The sequence below is a fragment of the Electrophorus electricus genome, chromosome 19 (assembly GCF_041902795.1).
Source record: "Electrophorus electricus isolate QZ-2024a chromosome 19, ASM4190279v1, whole genome shotgun sequence".
NCBI classification, from domain to species: Eukaryota; Metazoa; Chordata; class Actinopteri; order Gymnotiformes; family Gymnotidae; genus Electrophorus; species Electrophorus electricus.
The window spans coordinates 14740692-14766751 of record NC_137515.1 but is presented as its reverse complement, the minus strand read 5'-3'; the positions used below and the strand labels follow the sequence as shown (position 1 = coordinate 14766751).

Genomic DNA, 26060 nt, shown 5'->3' with positions numbered 1-26060 from the left:
TAACAGTGTATTGTGGTAGGCTACTTGTTCAGTGGGTGTTAACAGTGTATTGTGGTAGGCTACCTGTTCAGTAGGTGTTAACAGTGTATTGTGGTAGGCTACCTGTTCAGTAGGTGTTAACAGTGTATTGTGGTAGGCTACTTGTTCAGTGGGTGTTAACAGTGTATTGTGGTAGGCTACTTGTTCAGTAGGTGTTAACAGTGTATTGTGGTAGGCTACTTGTTCAGTAGGTGTTAACAGTGTATTGTGGTAGGCTACTTGTTCAGTAGGTGTTAACAGTGTATTGTGGTAGGCTACTTGTTCAGTAGGTGTTAACAGTGTATTGTGGTAGGCTACTTGTTCAGTGGGTGTTAACAGTGTATTGTGGTAGGCTACTTGTTCAGTGGGTGTTAACAGTGTATTGTGGTAGGCTACTTGTTCAGTAGGTGTTAACAGTGTATTGTGGTAGGCTACTTGTTCAGTAGGTGTTAACAGTGTATTGTGGTAGGCTACTTGTTCAGTAGGTGTTAACAGTGTATTGTGGTAGGCTACTTGTTCAGTGGGTGTTAACAGTGTATTGTGGTAGGCTACTTGTTCAGTAGGTGTTAACAGTGTATTGTGGTAGGCTACCTGTTCAGTAGGTGTTAACAGTGTATTGTGGTAGGCTACTTGTCCAGTAGGTGTTAACAGTGTATTGTGGTAGGCTACCTGTTCAGTAGGTGTTAACAGTGTATTGTGGTAGGCTACTTGTTCAGTGGGTGTTAACAGTGTATTGTGGTAGGCTACTTGTCCAGTAGGTGTTAACAGTGTATTGTGGTAGGCTACCTGTTCAGTAGGTGTTAACAGTGTATTGTGGTAGGCTACTTGTTCAGTGGGTGTTAACAGTGTATTGTGGTAGGCTACTTGTTCAGTGGGTGTTAACAGATGGTGCAGATGAGTTAGTGTGATGGCTGGTGAAATGCGCCACTGCCTGTTTCTCCTCTTCGTGGCGTTTTCTCAGCATGTCCAGAGCGGCCAGCTGGGAAAGATCCAACCCTAATTGGAGAATCGCAGGGTGCTCCAATGCCTTCTCATGCTTTTCTTGGGGCCTCTCCCTCCATTGCTGTGGGGCTTTGGGCTTCATTATGGTTTTGGCATACTCCAAAGCCTGGACACAGACAAAATTTTGAAATGGTAGAATTTTATCTGGACATACCTGACAGAAATTAGAATGGGTGTGTGTTGAATATTCAGTATCACTAGCTTTAAACTAGGCCCGATACTTGAAGAATCAACACTAACTCAGGACTACTTTAGATCTCTGCCTGGGAAACCCATAATTATTTTATGAAATCTCATCTGTTAATAAAATAATTAATGAGTGAAATAAAACTGCATCCTGTAATAAGCAAATAACTTCCAGATTTTCCCCAGTGAAGCTCCAGTGGCATGCACTGATATATACCGACATACTGACTACAGGGCAGTGGTAGCTTAGGGGTTAAGGTGCTTGACTTGTACTTGGAAGGTTGCTGGTTCAAGCCCCACCACTGCCTAGTTGCTACTGTTAGGCCCCTGAGCAAGACCCTTAACCCTCAATTACTCAAGTTGTACTCACTCAAGTCGCTTTGGATAACATCGTCAGCTAAATGCCATAAATGAGAGTGCTTTCTGGTTTTTCTCACCTTGTTCCTGGGAATGTCACCCTTGTTCCCACTGCCCAATGGGTTCCTGTCTGGCAGAAAGGGAATTGTGCTTATCTTCTTGTTCTGTTCGCGGATCACATTTGAATACAGCTTCTGTCGTTTAATTTTCTTGGCCTGACATTGGTGGGAGAAACACAGAAAGAGAGAGAGAGAGCAGCAGTTTATAAAAGGGAGGTTTAATTACCTAAGCCGTTTCTCCCTTGAGGCCTCTCTCTGTCATTGTGGATCTCTTTCAGAGGTCTTTCCACAGCAGCAAACAAAACCAAATCAAACTCATCATCTCCCTAGAGCCAGTGTTCAAACCCAAATCAGTCTCTTCCTTGTGGAAACGCATCTGATCAGATTCATGGAAGGTTTTACCATCAGTGACAAAAGAGAAGCAGAGAATGGGGAATACCCCTCTCCAAGGCCTGTGCTCATTAGGTTTTTAAATTCCTTTCAGTTCCATTTGGAAGAGATAAAAGTCTTTTACATTTGCGAGGAAGAGACCTCAAAACCACTTGATAGTTCAAAATAGCTGTTTAGGGATTAGTTAAACCAACACAAAGAAAAGGAGACTGCAAATCTCAATTAGATCAATGTAATATTAAATCTTCTTGCTGTGGTTTTCACTGGCATTATGGTATAACAGCACTCACCACCTCCTCAGTGACAGTATAGGATGGACCAAGACCTCCCAGCTTCACCTCCTGGTTCAAGGTCCTATAGTCTTTTAGTGTGTATACCTGAAGGCACGGAACAGTTAAAAATAGTAAAATATTTGAAAAAGTTCTTGAAAGCATCCAATCTTAAAAGAAAACATCCAAATGCAACTTTAAGTAACACATCACATCAGTACAATACATTTTCATGTAATCTCCATGATAGTCATTGCTTACTACAATAAATACTTAGTAAAACATAAATGTTTGTGTTACACCTTCTCAGAAGGAGACAGAGAAAGATTGTGAGAAAAGATAGAGAGAGAAAGAGAGAGAGAAAAGCTATGACATATTGAAGGAGTAAGTAGTTAATCCGTTATGGATGTCTAAGGTGCACTCGAGCAGCAATCCAGAAGCTCTCCCAACAAAAGCGGATAATCAGGCCTGATCAGGCTGGCTCCTTCAGGCTCTAGGGCTAGCCTTGGATCAGCCATTGGTCATGGACACTGCAGGGCAGTTCTTTCTTTCGTTGATCTGCCGTTGTGCCCTCACCCACCCAACCAGGTTTCAACACTAGCTATTTTACAAATGCATACTCTAATCCTGTGAGACACAATGGTGGAAACAGTGAGGTCAAGAGAAGAGGCAATCTGTTTTATGGTGGAGGGACAACTTAATCCTGACACGGCGTCAAGTGGATATGTTCCGTGACATAATGACTATCAGTGGTGTCTCAACCACTAAGCATGCTAACAGGCATGTCAACATGATCTTTAGGCACAGATCCATCATTCCATTCATCCATCCATCCTTCCAGGCCATTTATTAATTTCTTTGGCCACAAAGGTAACTCAGCTCTACCCACAAGGTGATAAGGGTATAAATGGAAGTCCCATCCTAGTTACCAGGTGATATCTGTGGCTGCTCTACTAAATTTCTCTGGTTTGTTCTGGTTGCATATGGCTGCTTTAGTTACCGGGTGCTTCTCTGCCATGGCAACTCTAGCCATTTGACATTTTCCCTGGGAGCAAATGGCAGGTGTAGATCCCAGGAGTTTTGCCTGGGTCTGAGTGGCTGCTCTAGCTACCTGGCGTGCCTGATGGTGAGCAAGTCCGCTCCTCATCGAGCCACACCTGCAGGCCGCATGCTGGCGTGGGACAAAGAGGCTGTCGTTAAATGCAAATGAGCATCTCAGCAGCCCCGCCTGGCACACAGCACTTAATCACCTGATCCTTTAATTCATTTCAGCATTCATCACAGTGGTCGCCCCTTATATCATCATGTCAAAATAATGAACAGCATCTTCAATTAACTTACTTACTTAGGCAATTAACCTGCAGAACTACAAACTGCCATAACAATCACATTCATGACAGGGGTAGAGACAGGTGTTAAAATATGCTATGGCAGTTATGGCTATAACTTTGACACCATTTCCAATTTAGAGCATTAGGCAATTTAAAAATATATAACCTGCTTGTAAATTTGTGCTTATCATGAGAAGGTTTCTTATGCCATATTGTCCATAATAAGGTAAATATTTATTTAATCTCCAGTTAAATCCCACCAATTCAAGAATAACCATCCTCATATAGAAAATAAAGAGACATCAGAAAAACACACTAAACTACTATATTATCCCTTCATCAGATTAAGACATACACACACACACACACACACACACACACACACACACACACACACACACACACCTTATAAGTTGTTTGAGGCTTAAACTGTCTTTGTTTTTCCAGCTGTGCAAGATACCCCTCTGAGTTGCTCCTTGGTATAGTATTTAGTGCAGGTCCTGCATTGCACGGTACCATATCACTGTCAGTGGGCCCACCTATAGGGGGCAGCACTGCATAGGCTCCATTGTACATTGTAAGTACATAATCAGAAAGTCCACTTTCTTCATTGAATAGCATCACTGTAGGAGCAATGATGTTAGAAGTTTCTTCAAATGCTGGCCATTTTGGAGAAGCCCTAAAAAACAAAAATCGTTGCATGAAGACTAATACTATGCAATGCTTAGAACATAACTAGTACAATAAATCCTAGTCAGCAAACAGGCCCGCTATCAGTAAAATGCAGAGCCTTCCATTATCACAGTTTGTATGACAATTACAAATGCCAGGCAGTTAGAAACAAGAAACAAAGTTTTAAAGGGATTAACATACCTGATGCTATTGTTATTAATGACTGTTGTGCCCTCAGTTAGCCCAGGTTCATCATCCAGCCTTCTGCCAGTGCCCTGCAGATGGTTTCTGTCCATGTGGTGGTTTCCAGGTTTTGTGCGAGACACGGACACCTGAGGGGCCGAGCCCATCAGGTCCACAGCATCACTGGCAGGATTTATGGAAGGTAAGGTATATCCATCAGGCCTGATCCTCCACTGTGTCAAGTGAGGGGGGGCGAATGAAAAGACCTGCTCGTGCAGTTGACCACTGAGCAAAGGCTCTGCGGGTTTGGCCAGGGCATTGGCATTGATGTTGAGGTGGACCTTTGGAGCTCCAGGGAAAGGCTGGTGACGTGGTAGATCGGAGATGCTGGTTGGGTCAGGTGGTATGAGCATACGGTTTTCGGCAGGAGTCGGTACTTGCTGACCTCTCCTTGAAGTGCGTCTCTCCACAGGATGACGCACGTGAGCACCAGGTCCGGACCTGTGGATCTTAGGCCTGGATCTGTCTGAGCCCTCTTTGTGGATCTATTATGATTGGGTACACATTAAGAAAATTCACTTTACATACTTTACAATACACTCTTAACTAAAGCATTCCATTGCTTATTAGTTTGTGTGCGTTATGAAGATGTTGAGCTTTGTACATTGCAATTGAAGTGATCGTTAACTAGCCTCTTCCTAATTGATGAATAATACCTTCAAAATATCTTCATTTGGTGACACAAAAGACTCAATATTAGCATGAATAAAATAATTTCAACAAATATGATCAGGATCCTAAATATATGTCTTTCCAACAGAAGATAAAGGAACCCATGTCTAAATTAATCAGATTAGAAATTCATCCCAAGAGGGGATCTTAGAGAACAAGATGAACCCTGATTCAAATGCAGACAGGAGCTGGAAGATTCCATTCTATTGTGCAGGAAAATTTATACGACAGCAGCCTTGCAGCTATTGTCCTGGGCGGAGGAGGAGTTGGACGTACAGCTAATGCTTTTTGCTACAGGCCTGGCATGCACAGTGCTCTGGCCTGTGTTATTCAGGGAGGTCTGGGGCTGTGTCGCAGCATGTAATGCCACTGATTTAGCCAACACCAGCTTTCACCATTCTAATGGGAAAATATTTACTCTCCTCTGCCTGCCAGCATTAGGGTGACCGCTCAAGTGCTCAAAATAATGATGCTCCTCCGTTCCCCCTCTCTCTGCTGCGCGGGCTCCTTTTCAAGACGTTTCAGAGGCTCCATTGTGCCTGAACAACTCTATCAGAAATTGCGTCCATCATGGTGGAAATGAAATCCCGGGTGACAGTGCGCCCACTGTGCAGACATTTTCATCTTGAGAGGAAGCCCTTGCTGACAGTTATGCATTAGGGCAATGGATTGTGCCAAGCAGCCCCACCTACATCTACACAGAGCAAGAGAGAGAGAGAGAGCAAGAGAGAGAGAGGCAGAGAAAGAGAGACAGAGAGAGAGAGAGAGAGCAAGAGAGAGAGAGGCAGAGAAAGAGAGACAGAGAGAGAGAGAGAGAGAGAGAGAGAGAGAGAGAAACACGGATGAAATCAATAAAGCGAACAAGAGTGAAGGGTCCTACCTTCAGTTTTTGAGTTTTTTGTATCCACATGAGCTCTGGATCCAGAGCATTGTCTGGGCTTCCCTGGATGTCAGTGTTTCCAGTATCCACAGCGGGCTCTGTGGGCTGGAGAGAAGTAAAAAAAGAAAAGGGAAAAAGAAGGATGAGAGTGAAAAGAGAAAGGACACGAACCGTAAGGGAAGAGTATAAATAGTAAAGAACAAATGGAAAACATATGGAGTTGCTGCATGACTAATACACACTACAGTTTTGCCATGTGTATTCATCTGTCTCAGTGAACAGTATTCAAGACTTATCCAACCATAACAAAGTGCATATACAGAAATTCATTCAAATACAGACAAAATATTACTCAGTAAAGACACGTGAGAAATAAAAATCACACGTGGTAGCTATATAGTATTTTCATATGCATATATTTGACATATTTTCTACTACTTATTATTTAGGTACTGAATTCTCCACATCTGTCTCAGGTTTGAAGGCCTATTGATCTCTTTTATAAGAGTCCTTTCAGAGCAGTTTGAAGATAAGTGTCTGTATACACCCACATTACATCAATTCACTCTCTTCACTTTTCCTAATGCACCCATTCAGGGACAGCATATCTACTGCTAATACTGTAATGAAAATCATTTAGTAAACTTAGAGACACTTTGGCTGCTGAGGACATTCCGTCCTGATCGATGATATCGACACCTTGAGGAGTCCCTGAATGAATGCGGCTGAACAGGAGGAGGGTCGAAGGGAAGCGTGCTACAGCGAGTGGATCGAGTTGTAACATATCCATCAATAAACAGGCAGCCGTGTTGGCCTATCTATTGGCTGAAAGACCAGGAATGCAGGAAGCTGATCTCTGCACTGCCTCTGCTGCCAGTCAGATGCACAGGATAAGGAGCACTGTGTAATTATCAGGGCAATGGGAACAAAGAGGGAATTCAGCTACCAGATACATATGTATGCAAGCATGCATGTATCCATCTAAATATCTATCTTTTCAAACAGCATGCTGGCACATTTGCAATTAGAAGAACCACAACAGACAAGAAACAATTCCATCAAAATATCTGCTAGTGTCTAAGGCTAAGGTTATGTGCACATTATTAAGTTGAGGTAACACAGATTTATTTTCAGAGGTGTGTGAAAACAAAACAGGATGCTGAGCTACTCTTATATGTGGTCATAGATTTGATACATATCTATGCAACAGTAATGATATCTGTCAGAGATTCATATTTTTATTCAAACTCTCACACCCACACTTCTTTCTACATGGAAGTGCCAGAAATAGCTGCAAAAACAGCTATGCATCTGGCCTTTTCTTGTCTTCTCGCCTTAAGGCAAGGCAAGTTTATTTGTGTAGCACTTTTCATGCATGATAGCAATCCAAGGTTCTTAATGATGAACAGCTGATGATTTGTTAGACAAGCTCAAGAGCAAATGTTTGTGATGAAGGCTTGCTAGTTTATATACTTTTATCACTACTGCAGTGCTAAACAATCTCAAATATGACATTTTTGTTGCTTTTCATGACACAGGCAGACCATGCACGTGACAGTGACATCAAAAAAATGTTGGCATGCAGGTCCTTTCAGGGCAAATGTTTGATTAAACTAACGGGATCTATGAATTATTTGTAAAACACTCATGTGAATCATCAAGACAGAAAGACTAGATCTGAGAAAAAAACAGAACTGAGCATTTGAACATAACCTAAGATATAAAACTTATTTTCTCATTTTCAGTATTTCTCATAATATGCAATCATCATAATGAACCCAATGTATCAATGGCAATATCACAAAATTACACAGGCACATTACAGGCAGAGGGGTGTGTTTGGTTCCCTGCATTTGGCACATCTAGTGTGTTTTGTGCAGTGCTGCCATTGTGCAGTAACAGGTGTGGTTGTGCGTGCGTGCGTGCGTGTGTGTGTGTGAGTGTGTGTGCGTGCGCGCGCGCGCGCGTGTGTGTGTGTGTGTGTGTGTGTGGTGAACTTCCTGGCCTCCCTATGGCAGCAGGCCACAGCCTCTGCCCAAGTCACTGCCACTGCCTTTTGTCCACCATTTTAATAATCTCAATCAAATTGAGAAAATGATCAAACAAAATTGCATTTTGAGCTTTATAAGCTGTGTAATATCTATTCTGTTAAATTGGGGTCCATAATTGCCTCTTGGGGCGAGATGAGGCACAACAAAGTCAGCCGATCTGAGCTTGCCATTTTCCTCAAGACTGAGAAACACAGCTTTTGCAATGAGGACTTCAAAGGCTTGCAGTTCTTGAATTGCATTTGGTTGCTATTGTGGCCGCCCAGGCAATCTTGATTAGGTGTTTACACTGAGGCAGGGTGTACAGTGGCAGAGAGCTGCGGAGTCTCAGTCTAGAGCTATTAAGAGATTGTACATTATGTTCCTGGCTTTGAAGTGAGGGTCTGGGAGATGACGAGGGACTCTGGCTGAGTGCAATGGCAGAAGATTGCTCTGCTACTTCTGTCTTTATCAAAGGAGCCTCTGCAGGGGCCTCAGCATCACCCCCCCCACCCACCCCCACCCCCACTTGCAGCCACAAAGTTGGCACATTATAAGATTGTGTACATTTAATAACATAGCTAATTATCGAGAATAAGGAGGCCATCAAAGAGCAAATAGTAGCTTTTAAAAAGGGACCAACAGTATGCTCCGGGAGGCTAGGTAATGATGCCGAAACTGATGTGATTTGATGGGATCCTTTTTTTCCCCTTTGAAAGGAAAAAATAAATAAATAAAATAAAAGGCATGGCTAAGGGCAAATATCAGCATATAAGATCAGATAGATGGATGCATGATAAATGTCCAGAAGGGAGTCTTGTGATCTTTCTCTTGTACTGCATAAAACCAAATAAAAATAAAACAAAAAACACAAAAGAACAATCCTCAATTTTAGAAAAAAGCAAACCGTAAATGAATAAAATTCTCATTATCCAAGTCAATCTTTGTTATGGGTTTTGATGACAGAAAAAGATAGGTAAAGGGATTTTAAACCATAACACCCACCCACCCCCCTTTAAAGCTTACCTGGAACATTCAGGACTGTGGCGCTACAGTTAGTGTGGAGTTTAGAGAGGGGAAGCCCTTGCTCTGTTTACCGTGTCACAATGCTAACAGCCCTTCACTATGCTAATGCAGCTGACATGAGACATTAAGGTGGGTATGGGCTCAGATGGGCCAGGAAAGGCCTGAAATGTAGCAAATCCTCATGTGGCACTGTGCACAGACAGGCCGAAGCCTGCCAATTACACGGCAGGGCCAGGTGCACTGATAGCTAAGAGCCTATTGGTAACCATGCCTCTCTGATGTTCTTAATAGCTACTGTTGTGCAGATCAACTCATAATAGGCACTACATAGCCAGACATGCTTCCTTTTCCCTTTTCTGCTCCCAGTCTCTGCCAAATTAATTTCCAAGCCACAGTTAGATTAGGCTGCTTGTTCTCTTATAGTAAGGGTCTAGCACAATAGCAAGGTCACTAACACATTCATATTTTTAAAAAGAACAACGATACAGGTCAGGTCATATCAAATATGGCATACTTGTTGAAGGGAAACAATATGGACATCTGCTTATAATAGACTACAAAGGAGGTTTTCTGAACCAAAACCACTCCAAAAAACAGTATTTTGGAAAAACTGCTTTAGAAAATAAATATACATCACATTAACATCTGTATGTCTTCGTGTACATGCAAATAATGTAAAATTAGAGCAGAGAGAGAGTTTTTTTTAACACAAAAGGTCATAAAGCCATCTTCGTGAAATGATATGCTTCCAGCTTGCCACATCAGGCATTATTTGCAGTACTGTAAAATATTATCTTAGCAGAAGATTGAGAGACTTAATTCTGCCAGAAAATGATCACTGAATCTCTTGAGTAGCACACACTCTTTCAGCCATATAATCACATGGTAGTCTTGCTAAGTCTGAACCCAGTTTTTAAAATCATTCTAGCTCTAGTCTTTCAAATGATAACGAAAAACAATACGGAAAAATAAGAGCATAAAAAGAGAAGGACGGCTGAAGAGACTGAGACGGTGTGCTGTGTTATTGCGTCCTCTAGTGGCTCACGGAGAAAGCACGCTCTCTGAGCAACAGCACAAAAACAAAACAAAACACAAACACAAACAAACAAGAAAGAAACATTTTTTTGACCATCTGTCATGCCATTAGTCATGCCACTTTCATTATTAGAACATAAAAAGGATTGGGTGTTTTGTTTTTTTTGTATGTAAGCAATCATAAAACAAACTCCACATTGTTTTCAGAGTTCAATGAACTACAGTACAATGGCCAACATTAGAACTATAAGAAAAGCCTCAGATAAACACAAACCTGATGTGCATCTTCTGTTCTCCATCCTTTTTGGTCATAGGCCTTCAGGTAGGACCCTTGTTGGTGACTCTTCACACCTAAGGTGGCTTTATTCCGCTCCACTATGTCCACCGTCGGCCTGGTTTGCCTAGCCTTTCGAGAGTGTGTGGCTACACTGTTGAGCTTGTCAGTACTGATGCTTCGTTCCTCCCCATTATACTGCTTGTTACTCTCCTTCTGCTGCCTCTGTTGTGTAGAAGAAGAGGGCAACACTTCAGCTGTACTTTGGTGGTCACTGTAGCTAACCTTCACAGCTCTGTCCAAATTAAAATGCTGTGTGCTCTCCGAAGAAGAACAGAAACTCTGTGGAAGGGACAGTGTTGTGTCTTCATGACTGAACTGGCCCTGCTGTGGGTGTAAGTGAAAGGAAAAGGGCCTGGGCTGAACTATGTCCACTTCTACAGGATGACTGACCACTACATCATCACAGCTCTCTCTTGCAGTCATGTCTTCTGACTCAGCGCAGGAGTCCAGGGAAAGACTCATCTGGTCCTTGCATAGAAACTGAGCCCCTGGCAAATTCCTTCTCCAGTCTGGATCATAACGCAAATCAGCATATTCATCCCCACGAGGGCTCTGTCTGAAATGTAGGAAAAGTCAATTTTGTGAGATTAAAGGACAATTCTGCAGTAACATTGCCATTTACTGGGGTTTTGTTTTTTCTTTGGTTGTTTAGTTATTTGGTTGTTTAGTTGGTTTTATTGAATAGAGAGTGATGGTGTTTATTATTTTCTCAGGAAAAGCCAAAACCCCACAATTATTAAAGTAAGCTAGTGTAAGCAATCAAACATTAAGGAAGAGACGAAGCACATCATATAGGCTACACTTCACATTTCTTTTGTCTGGTGTAGTCTCATCCTCATGTTTTCCCTACCATAGCCTCAAATGTCTAAGGGTCTTGAGACCACAATTGGGGCATAGTTTTGGAAATGGCTGATTCAAGGGTATAAAATAGGTTGAAATTACTACCTAATGTGTTCCTTGCATTACTGGATGAAAAGATCTCATTAAAATAATTAGAAGAGTGCCTCTTTGTTGCACAGCTCTGAATACTACAAGATGCATTTCACATCTCATGATACCAAAATACAGCGATGGTGAGGAGTATGGCTCTTCAGCCAACGAGGGCAAGGGGGCAGGGAACGTCTCAGTAATGACTCGGCCAAAACAAGCTTGAGAATGCAGTGTAGGCTCACAGCTGTGGAAGCTCCTTATCATATGAAAACCCTCTCAAAGCTTTTTGAGATGCACCAAAATGAAATCTAGTTTCACCCTATGCACTCCCTTTTAGCTTATTTCAAGACTTCTGCCTCCCAGAGGACTCTCAAGTAATACCAGAGACCATTGAATTGAATGAGAATATATAAATGAGAATTTATTATGTATACATATCATATTGATTTCAAGGATCTTGTTAATTCCAAAAACATTTCATAGCCTACATTACATTTTTACTTCAGTTTCCATGATGAACTCAATGAATTCAATAGTTTGTGCCACAGTCTTTGCATTAAAACTATGCAAGTGTTAAGTGGCTCTTAACTGACCGGCTATCAATACAAACAAGATTAAATTAAACAAATGCCTCTTTCAGTTTTCAGGGGGAGGGGCAGATGGGGTCACAAAGAGTTAGGGTGGAGATAGCCCTCTTAACCATCATACTTGGAGTGCAAAACCAGGATGAAAGTGGAGGAGCTGATACAGACGATGCAATGAACACTTCAGATTCCAGCATCTGTGTTTCTACAGCACAGAATGGCTTCCTATTTAAAGCACAACAAAGCATCTGCTTTTTTTTAATGAGCTTCAGAATGAGGCCTTATTGTGATAACCTCCCACAGAATAAAAATCTAATATCCTTTAAATGAGCGTACTTATATGGAAAGTACCAAAATTAGAGGTCTTTCAACTAAATTAAAATGCACGTACTCTAACATCATTTTCAAAGACTTCCATTATCTATTAGGCGAGAGAATACAAGCTGTTAATCATTTCAATTATGTTTCCTGAGCTGCTCTGTAATAAAAGGGTCTTGTCATTTTGAGAGTGATCTATTCTGTATCAGGTATTGCCATTGTTTACTCAGTCTATTTCAGCCTAATTTCTCACACCCATTACTGATGGCACAATTTACTAGATCATCCTCAATAGAGCATTTAAGTTGATGTAACATCTCGACAACGAAAATAATATTTAGGATTTGGGTTGTCCTTTATTACCTCAAAACCTGAACTTTGTTCATAACCTAAAACAAAATGAATGTTTAATTGTTCCATCAAGAAAAACATAAAATAAAACGATGTCCATCAAATTAATCAGAGTTCAAGACTTCAGAGAAGGTTCACTGTACATGTGAATTAGGCCTATTTAATGTGTCTTAAAAAGCTAAAAACGAAAGAGAATGTGGTGGTTGATCATTATGGGGATCTTTACAGGGAATACATCATACACTTAGCTATATTTTAAGTTTGTGAAAGTACCTTGTTAAATTGTTGTTTTTGCTTTGCATTTCACGTCTCCCGGTGACGGCCGCTTGTGTAGCTGAAAGTGTGCGCTCCGATTCAGAGCTGCTGTAGATGTTTTCTTGCTGGTTACTCTCGCTGTCCACCTTCTCATAAACGTTGTGCGGTTTTGCACCAAAAGGACTTTTGTCACCGGCTTCGTCAGAAATGCACTTTTGAAGCTGTCGCCGATACGATTTTTCCTGTAACATACTTTCAGTATCCGATTCTAAGGAGTCCCAAAGGTTAGGAGGCACATCTTCACTCCTCTCTCTGCTGACACTGATCCCGTCAGCACTCCTCTCGTTTTTAGTGAAGCTGTTCTCCATAACTTGAGATGCCATGAGCCAGAATTATTCCATCGTTAGCTAAAATACACTACGTTACACGATGTTCGAAGTCGATCCATTTAATATTAAAAAGCTAACTAAGTTTCACAATAGTCCAACAACGAGATGGAGCTTTTTACAAGGCACATTAATCAGGTAGCGATAAATAACCCTCTAGAAAAAAAACAACTTAGATTTCTGAATAAACTTGTTAGGGCTGTGTTAACTATGCTGTTTAAAAGTGAGCGAGCTAGTTAGCTAGTGTTAGCGTCAACTTGCTTGATTTCTGGCGTAACCTTAGCTGCTAGGGTTAGAAGCAGACTTTGGTCATAACTACAAATGACGCGCATTAAGCATCTCGATTAGAACGCAGTAAAGGCACACATTTAAACCAAAATACCGATATTAAAATGTATAATGACAACCTAGCCACCTAGCGTTAGCCGTCTTAGACTCCTCACGCAGTTGAGCCGATAGCCAGTTTATTTAGACGTTGCCGTGGTAACGGACATCTTCACCTGCGCATTTGCATGGAAGTGATGGGACCATTAAGATATTGGAGGATTTTACACCACATACCAATTTATTTCGCAACTCATTCACCCAACCACGATGAAAGGGGGAAAAAAAAAACACTTCTAGAACCATCTCGGCTCAAACGTCTCTTTTTGTTTAAATAGAACTTACCAAGTGGAGAGGACTTGCAATTTTTAAAATTGTTAAAAATAAGCGCCGCACTACATGCAACCGTTTAACCAGCTTTGCTTACAAACCATTGCACACGGTCTATCTGACGCGTTACACATTACTCCTCTTAATGCCAAGTACGTCAGCTTGACCAAGAGCTTCCAAATGACTTAACTCTGGGCAAATATTTTGATGGGTACAGTCATTTAACTGGGTATACACAAGCGAGTTAATTCAGAATAAGACAGGCAAGATAGGGTAGTTACTTTATTTATGTTCAATTGCAGAGAAACATGGCTGTTGCCAAAAAGGCTTATGAAAATTCCATTAACAGTTGTCATACAACATTCAAGTAGAAAAATCTGTTCCCTGTGTGTAAATTGACTCCCATTTCACCACCTAGTCAATATTTTATTTGTTTAATCTGGTCACTCTATAGCAGAAACCCAACTAAAACCCTGAGACCACAACCTAGTGTTTCAGAGGAAAGCTACTACAGAGGGTAAGGACTGTAAACATTGCTCTGGAGGTAGTTTGGAATGGCTTAATCAACCTCCTCAATGGTTGGCCCAGAAGATCCACCCCCAGGTGCAGCTCCAGCTCCTGGGAATCCTCCAGGCATCCCATCGGGCATCCCACCAGGCATGCCCCCAGCACTCTGGTACAGTTTGGTGATGATGGGATTGCAGATCTTCTCCAGCTCCTTCTGCTGGTGCTCATACTCTTCTCTCTCAGCAGTCTGGAAGACAGTACATTTGGTTTTACTGTGGATTTGAAATGGCACTGGTATACCCCCTACAACTAAATCAACTGGTTTCCAACATGTACCTGGTTCTTGTCAAGCCAACTGATGACCTCATTGCATTTGTCCAGGATCTTCTGCTTATCCTCATCACTGATCTTGCCCTTCAGCTTCTCATCCTCCACAGTGGATTTCATGTTGAAAGCATAGGATTCCAGGCCATTCTTGGCAGACACCTTGTCACGCTGCACATCATCCTCAGCCTTGTACTTCTCAGCCTCCTGCACCATGCGCTCAATGTCCTCCTTGCTGAGACGACCTGTGGGAAAGGGAAGCATGAGTTCAGAGCCCTGAAGATGACATCAAAGAAATGGAAAGGGAGTACAGATTTATGCATAGATACACATTTTAGAACCATAGTACAGTACTTTTTCTGCACTCACCCTTGTCATTGGTGATTGTGATCTTGTTCTCCTTGCCAGTGCTCTTGTCGACAGCAGAGACATTCATGATGCCATTAGCATCGATGTCAAAAGTGACCTCAATCTGGGGAACACCACGAGGGGCAGGGGGGATTCCAGTGAGCTCAAACTTGCCCAGCAGGTTGTTGTCCTTGGTCATGGCACGCTCACCCTCATAGACCTGTAAACCATTCAAATCTTTAACTAGAAGCATAAACAGTGTGCATAAATATTTCATTAACTGAAGTCGCTCAGACATCCAAGGAAGGTACTTGGGCCATCTCTGGTTTTTCAACCTCTGGTGGAAACTACGAATGGCAGGAATCAACTTCATCATAGCGAAAACCAGTCAAACCCTACCTGCCCAAACATTTGTTCTTACCTGAATCAGCACACCAGGCTGGTTATCAGAGTATGTGGTAAAAGTCTGGGTCTGCTTGGTTGGAATGGTGGTGTTGCGCTTGATGAGAACAGTCATGACTCCACCTGCTGTCTCGATTCCAAGAGACAGAGGAGTGACATCCAGCAGCAGCAGGTCCTGAACATTCTCCGACTTGTCACCTGAGAGGATGGCAGCCTGGACAGCTGAAAAGAAATTAAAAATTAAATATCTTCAATAAGACAAAACCTGCCTGAACAATGTCGCAAGGTCGCTCAGACATCCAAGGAAGGTACTTGGGCCATCTCTGGTTTTTCAACCTCTGGTGGAAACTACGAATGGCAGGAATCAACTTCATCATAGCAAGATGAATTAGGAAAGGCAAAAGTGATTACTGTAACTGACCTGCACCATAAGCCACAGCCTCATCAGGATTGATGCTTTTGTTGAGTTCTTTGCCATTGAAGAAGTCTTGGAGAAGCTTTTGGATCTTAGGGATGCGAGTAGAACCACCAACCAGGACGATGTCATGGATCTGAGACTTGTCCATCTTCGCATCACGGAGAGCCTTCTCTACTGGATCCAGGGTCCCACGGAAGAGATCTGCATTGAGCTCCTCAAAGCGGGCCCTGGTGATGGAGGTGTAGAAATCAACACCCTCATAAAGGGAGTCGATCTCAATGCTGGCTTGAGTGCTGGAGGACAGGGTGCGTTTTGCACGCTCGCAGGCAGTGCGCAGACGGCGAACTGCTCTCTTGTTGTCACTGATGTCCTTCTTGTGCTTGCGCTTGAACTCAGTAATGAAGTGGTTCACCATGCGGTTGTCGAAGTCTTCCCCTCCCAGGTGAGTGTCCCCAGCAGTGGACTTGACCTCAAAAATGCCATCTTCAATTGTTAGGATGGACACATCGAAGGTGCCACCACCAAGATCAAAAATGAGCACATTCCTCTCAGATCCAACCTATGTGGGGAATGAAGGCAGACACCTGATTACAGACCCAGCAAAGCACCAATAAAAAAATAAATAAGGGGAGGGGCCACACAAGGATGACCATTTCGCTCAGACATCCAAGGAAGGTACTTGGGCCATCTCTGGTTTTTCAACCTCTGGTGGAAACTACGAATGGCAGGAATCAACTTCATCATAGCGAAATTGTGTGGTCATTTGTAATGTGGAATCTGAGTCAAAAGATTGCATCCAAGATTCCATGTGAGCAACTGCAGTATAAAAGTCAAATTGCACTGAAGTAGTTTCCAGAGAAACACAGTGAGAGATTCTAGCTGTTCAGAGGCTCTTTACCAGCACAGCTAACATCTTGTTCCCCTAGAATACATATGTAGAGAATTAAGTTCTCTACATTTTTCATTATGCCACACTCACCAATAATCTGAATTTTTATGAACATGTAACCAACCTTCTTGTCCAAGCCATATGCAATGGCAGCAGCAGTAGGTTCATTAATGATTCGCAACACATTCAGACCAGAAATTGTACCAGCATCTTTGGTGGCTTGCCGCTGAGAGTCATTAAAGTAAGCTGGTACTGTTATCACTGCATTAGTGACGGTCTGAAGGAACAAAAATGAGTCACATGAATTAAGAGGGAAAAAAAAAAAAGCAAAAAAAAAAAAAAAAAAAAAAAAAGCAACCAAACACTCAAGTACTAAATATGATGAATACTCATTATAACCAAAAATGCCATTAATGTAATCACCTTTCCAAGGTAGGCCTCAGCAATCTCCTTCATTTTCACCAACACCATAGAAGAAATCTCCTCAGGATAGAAGTTTTTGTTCTCTCCTTTGTATTCAACCTCCACTTTGGGCCGCCCACCATCACTGATCACTTTGAAAGGCCAGTGTTTCATGTCCGACTGAACCACAGGGTCCTCAAACCTTCTGCCAATCAAACGTTTCGCATCTGCAATGAAAACATTTGCGCCCAACATTTAAAATTGCTTGTTTTATTTTAAGCCAAGTTGCAAAAAAAAAAAAAGTTTAAGCACCAACCAAAGATTGTGTTTGTGGGGTTCATGGCAACTTGATTTTTGGCTGCATCACCAATCAGTCTTTCAGTGTCAGTGAAGGCAACATAGCTTGGTGTAGTTCTGTTTCCTTGGTCATTGGCAATAATTTCAACTTTGCCATGCTGGAACACTCCAACACAGGAGTAGGTGGTCCCCAGATCAATACCGACAGCTGGTCCCTTAGACATTGTACCTATATTGACAAAAGGCAGCCATTAGAAAAGTATATCACAAACATACATTGTACATATAAACATAATACATATATTGTACATACATTGTTAATATATTTTGGTACATATATAGGATATATTTCTCTATGCACCCGTTTTCTTTTGCCTCAGTTTGGACAGAGCACTCAACCATTTCACTGTGAGTTATACTGTGTATGACCATGTATGTGACAAACCAAACCAAACTTGAAAAGAAATATATCCCAAAACACTGCTTCAATTTCATTCATCTCTTAAATGGTCATAGAGAATTTAATTTTTACTGTAGTAAAAAAAAAAGACAGGGGACACTTGAAAACTTGTAGAGGTAGTCAACGGCAGTGAAATGTCTCCAGATTATACAGTCGTAATTCCTATATACAGCATTTACCTAGCCAATCAAGCCACCGAGTCTCTTACTCAAAATGGCGCAACTGTATGCCCAACCACATGGCCAGGAACGGATATGAATCAAGAACGGGGGGGGGACTGGGCTTCTAGAAATTTCTGTCTTGCGCTATAGCGGTGGCTCGCTAGCCAGTGTTAGCAATAATCTACTGGTTGCTTATCATTTATAACTAGCCACGTTGGGCGCTTACTTAGCCCCACAACCCAGTCTCACGTACTTAGTTTTATAGCAGCTTAATATCAAACAGTGAATACCAGGCCGCTAGACGTAAGGTAAGCTAGTAGTTAAATGTTCTGGCCTCGCCTGTCCTTAACTAGCTACAAGGTAGGTTAGCTAACGGTAGCCACTATTTTGTACAAAAAGTCACAAAAAAGGCAGCTCACGCACCCTAGGGTAGCGAGCCGTCTTCCTAGCCAGATACCTACAAATAAAATACTTTAAGACTAGCTAGCCGATTTAGTTAAAACTAACGAGCCTGACTCTTTCCTTTGTTGGCCACAGCCCCCACCGACATTGCAGAGGCCGACATCTGGCGCGGTGGCTATAATTGCCAAATTAGACAGCTAGTCATTTGTATTCTAGTTGATTGAGAGAAATTTTACTTAACTATACTCACCAAGATTGATTCAACTGAAGTCGATGAATACTGGAGATATACTGAGCCGCCGCCTGCCTTACCTCGGCGTTTAAGAGAAGGAACGAAGCTTCCAGAACAATTATATATATTGCCGGTAAGCAAGCCAATCACATTTGGGTAGCTCAGTTTTACGACGTCAACACCAATAAGAAACCGAGACGCCACTCCTTTATCCCCGCCCTCTGCAGGAAAAAGAAGCAAACGTTTGATTGGTTCATACTGTTTCCCGCGCGCCAGAATACCTTTCAACCAACGACTCCAGGAGCCACGTTCCCCTCCACAGGGTCCCAGAGCAGTTACTTGTATTCCCTACAGTTACCTGTATTTCCTGTGTGCTAAATCCCGTAATGTATGTCAGTGGGTTTTACATTATTTAAATCCCTTCTTTCGAAATGCACTGTGACGTCTTCACGCAGAAGGCATTATGCGTCTTGTGTTTTTTTCGATTCTCACGACAGCTACTAATATGTACTAATATTTTGCACGTAAAATGAATATCTGGTTGATGTTGACTAAATCGCCTGCTAAAAACCAATGTTTACATCAGGATAACTCGTTAGCTAATAGGGAAAAGTTAACAAACTAAATTCGTTTTCCGGTTGGTTTGGCAACTTTTCTGAGGTTACTTCCAAATCATTGATAGTTCTCAGCACATATTTAGGATATATTAAAAGCACTCGGAGTACAGCAATAAACCACAATACATCAAACTTACACATTAAGTGAACTCACATAATGCGGTTTATTGCTGTACTCCGACATTCAGCCAGGTAGCATGGCTCAACTAGCTAGAAGATAAGAAGACACGCAATAGTGAGGTGTAAAGTTTCTTTTCCACTTCCTGCTTAGTGCTACGATATTATTTAGGCTACTGCTCCGCGCATAGTTTGAAGTTCCTTTTGAGCGTTTCTGGAATCTCCCATAAAATGGCCGATTTCCTTGTGCAGTCCACTTCGCAGGGAGCTACTACAGCGATCAGAAAAATACACTGAAGTAATTCAGATCAGTAGTGTTTTACATCCTCAAATGTGTTATGTCTCGAATGCCAGCTCTGTAGCTCTATGCATGTTTGTTTTGATTTTACTTGATTAGACCATTTCATATTTTACACGAACAATAGCCACGTTCGCATACCACGTGGTACCTATAATAAAAAGAGAAACAGGATAACAGAAACATTTCCAAGACTTATCTCCATTGTGGTCCCTTATACAATACCAAATTGTTTATTCCTTTTCAAATATCTGCATAAAATTTTAAATAATCTCAATGATGGTACATCTAACATAAATGTGAGAGAAAATATTATTATTGGCAGTTCTGGATCTAAATCTGAAGTCAAATACTGATGCAAAGTTTCACTTGAGACATTGGATGTACATCAAGTGTGTTCTTATTAGATTACATCCGAGTTTATTTACAAAAGAGAAACAGCAAATATGAGATTTGGGGAAAAAGTTAAATATTTATTAAAACCATATAAAAATACATTCATTTTCTATCAAAAATATATATAATCTTTTTTTAAAAATATAAAATGTGCAAAAAACCATTTCCACATTTAGCACCCGTACACAAGTTTGGTCTGTAGGTTGGAATTAAACCCCACATCTTTTAAAGTTCAGTTTCTTTGATACAAGGTTTTGATATATTTTGATTCGAAGGAACTGATTTCTCGTCAGCAGCAGAAGTAGTCTTTGGCTCAGTCTCTGATATTTCCTCCACTTTGTACTTTGTAAAATTGGTGTTCCAAAAGCCTAGCCAGAGAGAGAAGAGTCTTCAGAACTTTGGACAAAAAATGTAATATTTTATTCGACAGGGGCTTGTTGTAGCCTGAGAAGTGTACCTTGTCCTCTCTGCTCTTGGGACTGTTTCAGCTTCTCTTCATTGCTGCTCTTCGATCTGCTGCTCTCTACGGACTGATCAGACTCTTCATTCTCTGTGGTGGTGAGGGGGGTATTGGTGGGTCAAGCCGTGCCATCATCAATATATAGCAAATGTATTTAGTGTCTGTGATGTGTCCCATATCAGTGGCGTCGCCATTTGTTGACACAGTGTGAGAATTTTTACCTTTCTTCCAGGCGATGTGCGCTCTCCTGAGGCGGAGTAGGAAAAATGCAAGTACCACGACTAGGCAAATAATGAGGAATGTGACCAGAAACACCAACAGGGCTGAATTTCCCCTTTCATGTTTTCTTTCATCCCAGCCTTTATCTTCAAATCATAAACATACACACACAAGTCATTATCTTCTGAATCACGTCCAAAAAGATGCATAGCCCAAGATTACTTTTAAATTAGAAACATAAAACAATGAAATAATGACTTGTTAATTTAAGGTTAAGGTTTATCAAACAAGCACGCTAAGGTAGGACTTATGCCAGTCAAAGGTTTGAACACACCTATTTTTTGTTTATTGTTGTTTTCTTTAAGGTATCAAAACAACAGAATAATACATGTATTATGCTCTATCCCCAATTTGAAATCCTTCAGTGTAGGCATCCTTTACTTTAATGACAGTTTTGCGTGCTCTTGGTGTTCAGTTAACCAGCTTCATGGGGTAATCCAACATTGGTGCTTAGATTATTTTAGATTAAAATGCCTTAAGAACTATGAAATTTGATCCAAACCTTTGACTGGTAATGTATAAATCAGATTAATTTTCATGAAGTGTGATGTAAAGTATGTATCAGATTGGTAGACTTTCTCACCCGCAGTGAAGTTGGATGGGATTGTGCTGAAATTTGCTATAGCACCCTCAGTGGATTCCGTTATTTCATTTACTGCAATGAGACATTTCAGATTGGATATCAGTAATGATGACAGGGACTGGACTGTACACACCGGGTCACAAATATAAATAAGAACATTGTGTTAGGCTTCTGCGTTAACGTAACAGATACATTTAGTGTTGTTAGCAGTCACTCTTACCCTTTGTGCTATTGCGAGAAGTGGTGCCGACATGAGTTCTTTGTTCATTTGTGGTTTTTGACTCTGAGTGGCTGTCAGTAGAAGCTGAAACAGAGACAATTTACTAAATAAAAATAACGTTGAGCAATCAATATTACAATACTTGGTAAAACGTCTTATATTGGTTTATGATGAGTGGAGAGTTGATATCTATGGGAGATTATTATTGGACTACATGCAATTAGAAAAGTAACCAGGAGATGGAGTAAAAGTCAGCTAAAAAAGACTTCCAACGCAGTTTACCGGGTAGTTTGATATGTCTGTTTTATCTCTGTAAATGTTTGAAAGTTTTAATTAAATGTTTGCATGCATGCCTCCACTGATTGTATTTAGCATAGCTATCCAGTTAATTGAAAAGGTTTTTAGGACATGATCACATCAGGTTTTGTATTTCACTGGCTGACCATTGTTACAAATTACTCATGCTTACTTTTTCTGCTGATGCGTGGGACAAGTGTTGGAGTGATCAGTGTTGTAGTTGATCCAAGTGTGGTACCTAAATGTTCCGATATGGTGCTTGTTTCCATAGCTGTCAAAAGAGACAACCCATTAGGGATGTGCCAATATCATTATTGAACTGAGATATTGTATTTCATTCATTGCATTCAAAAGTTAATAAACACCCTTTCTTAAAATTTCTTCTTTGACTAAACCCTCTGTAACTCCAGCAAGTGCTAAAGTGCTATCCTCATGTGATTTATGGTGAAAGCCAAAATAAAGAGGAAACTACCAGAGACTCCTGTGAACTGTGCTTTCCCTTGCGCTCAAAGACCAAATAAAATCCCCTACTAAATTTCATTTCCTAATTATGAGAAAATGCCTATTGATATCCAGTGCCATGCAAAAAGTGATATCCTTTGTTGTTTTCATAAACGGAATGTGTGCTTACCATGGTTTTCTAAGTGGATGAAGTTCACCAGCGGTGGACCGGGCAGAGCCAAATGCTGGACCAAGCATTTCACTGTAACTCTTCTCTTATGAATCTTTACAGTCAGGAGACTTTCTGTCATGTATTTCTTGGATACATTTTCCCACACATTGTTTGGTATAGCTGTAAGTAAAGAAGTTATATTCTTAGCTAAGAGTCATGGTTAGCGCTATGTGTAATAACAATTTTCAGATCGGTTTACAATATTTTCTGTTCAGTTTATTTTAACTTCAGCATTTTGTTTCCACCAGTGGACTGTTGTTCCATTACTGACTGTCTTTGAATGACCTCAGAAAGCTTTGTTCCTGTATTTTCTGGGGGCTGTTTTGAGAGTAGGTGGTTTGTGGGGGTGGATCAGCAGAGTAAACCTCCAATTATAAATTTGACTGCATATGTCCACTCTTCTATCAATTTGCGTGTGTGCACCACAAACCACAGTTTTGTATGTACTATAACTTTGTGATTCTTGTTTGGTGTTGTTCAGATGTAGTCTGAGGACAAGTTTCTGAGTAAGTGATGCTGTGCTTACCTTCAATCTCTAAGCCACTGGTCAGAAGCCATGAGAGTTTGGGTGGATGGCCATGTGCTGAAGCTGAGCATTTAATAAGTGTTTTATCCTCATGCTGTGCCATTTCCAGCTTTGGAGCACCTAGGATTTTAGAAATTTCCACAAAATGACTTCATTTATAAATTATTAGAATAATTGGCCATAACATAAACCAGAAGGGACAAACCTCAGTCAAAAAGAGCCATAGGTATGCAATTTAATGTTTAATGTTTGCATTATTCAGTGCACATGGAACCAAACATTCAGCTAATGAGCTTAATTAGTTAAATCTTTATAAATAATATTCAGTACTGTAGCCCATATGACTGGAGTTTAATAACTATTTTTGTTTCTGAATTTAGCAGGTATTAATTAAAGAAGGAGAAAAAAAAAGTTTATACTCACTCACAACTATTACTTTATATCTTTTTGTGAGTACTGGATTGGTGTATTGTATACATTTGTAAATGCCTCCATCTCTAAATGTGACATTGGATATAGATATTGAAACTTTTGACTGGGTTAAAGTCACTTGGCTTCTTGGGTCTTTCAAGACTGCAGATCAACACAAAAGAACAAAGTAGGTTAGGCATAGTCCAAAGCTAAACTGATTTTCAATTAAGACACCCAATTCTGAAATACTGAATATATCCCTCAGTAAAGCTTATTCGCCACACCTCTATTGAGTAATGTTATATATGTAGAACATACAGTAGCCTATAATCTGCAGTCTTACCTTTATTACTGTTAAAGAATATAAGTAAGTTGCTTGGGTTTCTCCATTCTACATGATCATCCCTGTTAATGTTTTTGCATGGACAGGTCAGACTCAATGTGTTTCCCTCAATCACGGTGATCTTTTTCCATGCTTGACACTGCATTATGCCTGTAGTGAAACAAACAGCATGTCTGTGTATGAGAACAGTCAGACATTCTGCAAACAGAAATGTGCAGACTGTTCACTGGCATATCCAAGCAGAAAAATCAAGATTCCCTGGAACCTTAAAATATCTATTTAGAATTCCACACACAAGCTCAAATAAGTGTACTGTCGTCACAAGACTTTAACAGTAGCTCCTGACTGGGACAAAAAATGTTTTAAAAAGCAACCTGTAAATGGAAGATTAAGCAGGTGAATGAGTCTGTGGTCTTTAAGCATTCACTCAACATTGGCCCAAAGTGTAACCGACAGTATCTACAGGGTATTCTACTTTCCACACATAAGTTCACAACAATCATTGTAAGACCCTATAAGTAGCAACTGACTAGCACAAAAAGTGTTAAAATGTCACTTGTAAATGGAAGATTAAGGGGGCTAAGGGGTCTTCAGACCACACCACTCACTCAACACTGACTCATAGCATTGCGTTCAAAATCTCTGGGGGGCTGTAGACAGGAAAATGTGGGTTATGGTACAAGCAAGCATAAGTCTGTGCAAAAGGTGGTCAGCATATATTTATACATTTGCCTGTGGTTAGAACAATGTAGGTAGAGAAAAATTGCCACTATGTCACAAAAAGCTACATGTGAGTGTAACAGGAAGCGGTGGTGTTGAGAAACTCTTATCATACATGCATAAGAATGTAAAAACACATTGAATGCCCCTTTATACCCCGTGTCAATGGGTGTAATTTTAAAAGTCACTCTTAGAACAGCGTGGGTGATGTAGAAACCATGTAGGTGTAGTCCTGTCCATGAGAAACACTTCATATGAAAGTCATATCAGATTAATAGACTTCAGATAATAAATGTCTTGACATCTTAAGCTGTTGTTTTACTTTTGTGGTTTTTGTTTCAGTGTTATGGTGTAGTAAGGGTTTGGAGCTATATTTAAACCGCATAAAAAGTCACAATTTAGCAATATTCACTCTGTTATATGTAATGGTCTATAACTTTTAATTCTTCACTTTGACAATATTCAAAAATCAGTCAATAATCAGATTCATCTTAATGGAAACTAGAACCTGATGACATTACGCTGATTATGCTATGACAGTTTAAAGCTCTGTATTTATGTAAGAAGAAATTTGATAATTTTACGAAATCATTTTAAAGAATTACATTTGTGCCTAAACCAGATATGCAACCAAAAAACATGGCACTGTGTTTCTGATTTCATTGACTATGAGTCAAATGCTAATTGCAAACTGTTGAAATTGCTACAAAGACTTTTAGTTAACATTTTGACACTGCAAAGCAAACATTTCAATGTACCAGTATGGTGTGTTAACCAATAAACTGAATAATATTAGTACAAAATATTGTATTTTGTAACTTAGAAAATACTTCTTCTTACCTCCTACAATCAACAATAGAGTGTAAATAAATAAGACCTTCATTCTGCACTGCAACGCTTGAGGTTTGAAGTTGACTTCCTCCCTGCTACTTTTATAGACCCACAGACTTCCATGACATCACCCAAATGTCATGGCCTTTCCTACTCAACACTGTATTTTTGAACTTTCAGGGACATTTTGGCCAGTTACCAGTTCTCTTTTTTTTTTTTCTTTTTTTTTTTTTTTTTTTAATTATCTTAACCTACTGACCACGCGCTGCTTACACGATGCAGAATGAGGTAATCAATGTGGAAATTAAAGTTTGTTTAAAAATGGCTTAATGCACTTTTATGTCATGCAGTTAGTGCTGCCTTACCTTTGTGTAACATGTTTGCTAGTTTAGGCACACTACCCAAATTATCCGACTGTTAAAAGCTAGTGTTTCATTTTATTTTTGTTAAACATTTTCTTTTCTT

The 26060-nt window shown here is 40.6% G+C and overlaps 3 protein-coding genes and 3 non-coding genes across 6 annotated transcripts; all 6 read right to left on the bottom strand.

The window, feature by feature from the left end:
• Positions 1 to 513: 513 nt before the first annotated feature.
• Positions 514 to 13775, bottom strand: jhy (junctional cadherin complex regulator). Its single transcript, XM_035535773.2, has 8 exons — positions 12961 to 13775; positions 10442 to 11060; positions 6080 to 6184; positions 4486 to 5012; positions 4018 to 4291; positions 2303 to 2389; positions 1644 to 1778; positions 514 to 1126 (listed from the first exon to the last, which is right to left on the bottom strand). Exons 1-8 carry the CDS (start codon positions 13323 to 13325, stop codon positions 887 to 889), a joined length of 2352 nt encoding a protein of 783 aa, XP_035391666.2. The 5' UTR covers positions 13326 to 13775; the 3' UTR covers positions 514 to 886.
• Positions 13776 to 14251: 476 nt separating this feature from the next.
• Positions 14252 to 18997, bottom strand: hspa8 (heat shock protein 8). Its single transcript, XM_035535902.2, has 9 exons — positions 18843 to 18997; positions 17589 to 17798; positions 17294 to 17499; positions 16995 to 17147; positions 15985 to 16540; positions 15583 to 15785; positions 15183 to 15381; positions 14826 to 15058; positions 14252 to 14736 (listed from the first exon to the last, which is right to left on the bottom strand). The coding sequence occupies exons 2-9, from the start codon at positions 17791 to 17793 to the stop codon at positions 14542 to 14544; spliced, it is 1950 nt and encodes a 649-aa protein (XP_035391795.1). The 5' UTR covers positions 17794 to 17798; positions 18843 to 18997; the 3' UTR covers positions 14252 to 14541.
• On the bottom strand, positions 15448 to 15542 carry LOC113579048 (small nucleolar RNA SNORD14). The gene has a single exon (XR_003410819.1). It is a non-coding gene; the product is annotated as a small nucleolar RNA SNORD14 (small nucleolar RNA).
• LOC118242891 (small nucleolar RNA SNORD14) lies at positions 15851 to 15945 on the bottom strand. The gene has a single exon (XR_004777101.1). It is a non-coding gene; the product is annotated as a small nucleolar RNA SNORD14 (small nucleolar RNA).
• Positions 16636 to 16730, bottom strand: LOC113579049 (small nucleolar RNA SNORD14). The gene has a single exon (XR_003410820.1). It is a non-coding gene; the product is annotated as a small nucleolar RNA SNORD14 (small nucleolar RNA).
• Positions 18998 to 20308: 1311 nt separating the features above from the next.
• Positions 20309 to 25662, bottom strand: crtam (cytotoxic and regulatory T cell molecule). The gene is made up of 11 exons (XM_027012691.3): positions 25605 to 25662; positions 24045 to 24194; positions 23714 to 23863; positions 23291 to 23410; positions 22723 to 22884; positions 22264 to 22362; positions 21795 to 21878; positions 21575 to 21646; positions 20934 to 21077; positions 20710 to 20802; positions 20309 to 20620 (listed from the first exon to the last, which is right to left on the bottom strand). The coding sequence occupies exons 1-11, from the start codon at positions 25645 to 25647 to the stop codon at positions 20478 to 20480; spliced, it is 1260 nt and encodes a 419-aa protein (XP_026868492.3). The 5' UTR covers positions 25648 to 25662; the 3' UTR covers positions 20309 to 20477.
• Positions 25663 to 26060: the final 398 nt, after the last annotated feature.

Excerpts from the sequence above, each read along its gene's own strand:
- hspa8 (XM_035535902.2), bottom strand. The coding sequence starts at position 17,793 with ATGTCTAAGGGACCAGCTGTCGGTATTGATCTGGGGACCACCTACTCC. Across the intron at positions 15,786-15,984 it reads GGCTGTGGCTTATGGTGCAG|CTGTCCAGGCTGCCATCCTC; the intron begins GTCAGTTACAGT and ends ATTTCTTTTCAG. Across the intron at positions 14,737-14,825 it reads GTTGGCTTGACAAGAACCAG|ACTGCTGAGAGAGAAGAGTA; the intron begins GTACATGTTGGA and ends ACTGTCTTCCAG.
- jhy (XM_035535773.2), bottom strand. The coding sequence starts at position 13,325 with ATGGCATCTCAAGTTATGGAGAACAGCTTCACTAAAAACGAGAGGAGT. Across the intron at positions 6,185-10,441 it reads GAACAGAAGATGCACATCAG|CCCACAGAGCCCGCTGTGGA; the intron begins GTTTGTGTTTAT and ends ACTTCTCTCCAG. Across the intron at positions 1,779-2,302 it reads ATACTGTCACTGAGGAGGTG|GCCAAGAAAATTAAACGACA; the intron begins GTGAGTGCTGTT and ends CACCAATGTCAG.
- crtam (XM_027012691.3), bottom strand. The coding sequence starts at position 25,647 with ATGAAGGTCTTATTTATTTACACTCTATTGTTGATTGTAGGAG. Across the intron at positions 22,885-23,290 it reads CAGTGGCTTAGAGATTGAAG|CTATACCAAACAATGTGTGG; the intron begins GTAAGCACAGCA and ends CTTTACTTACAG. Across the intron at positions 21,879-22,263 it reads CCCACGCATCAGCAGAAAAA|CTTCTACTGACAGCCACTCA; the intron begins GTAAGCATGAGT and ends TCTCTGTTTCAG.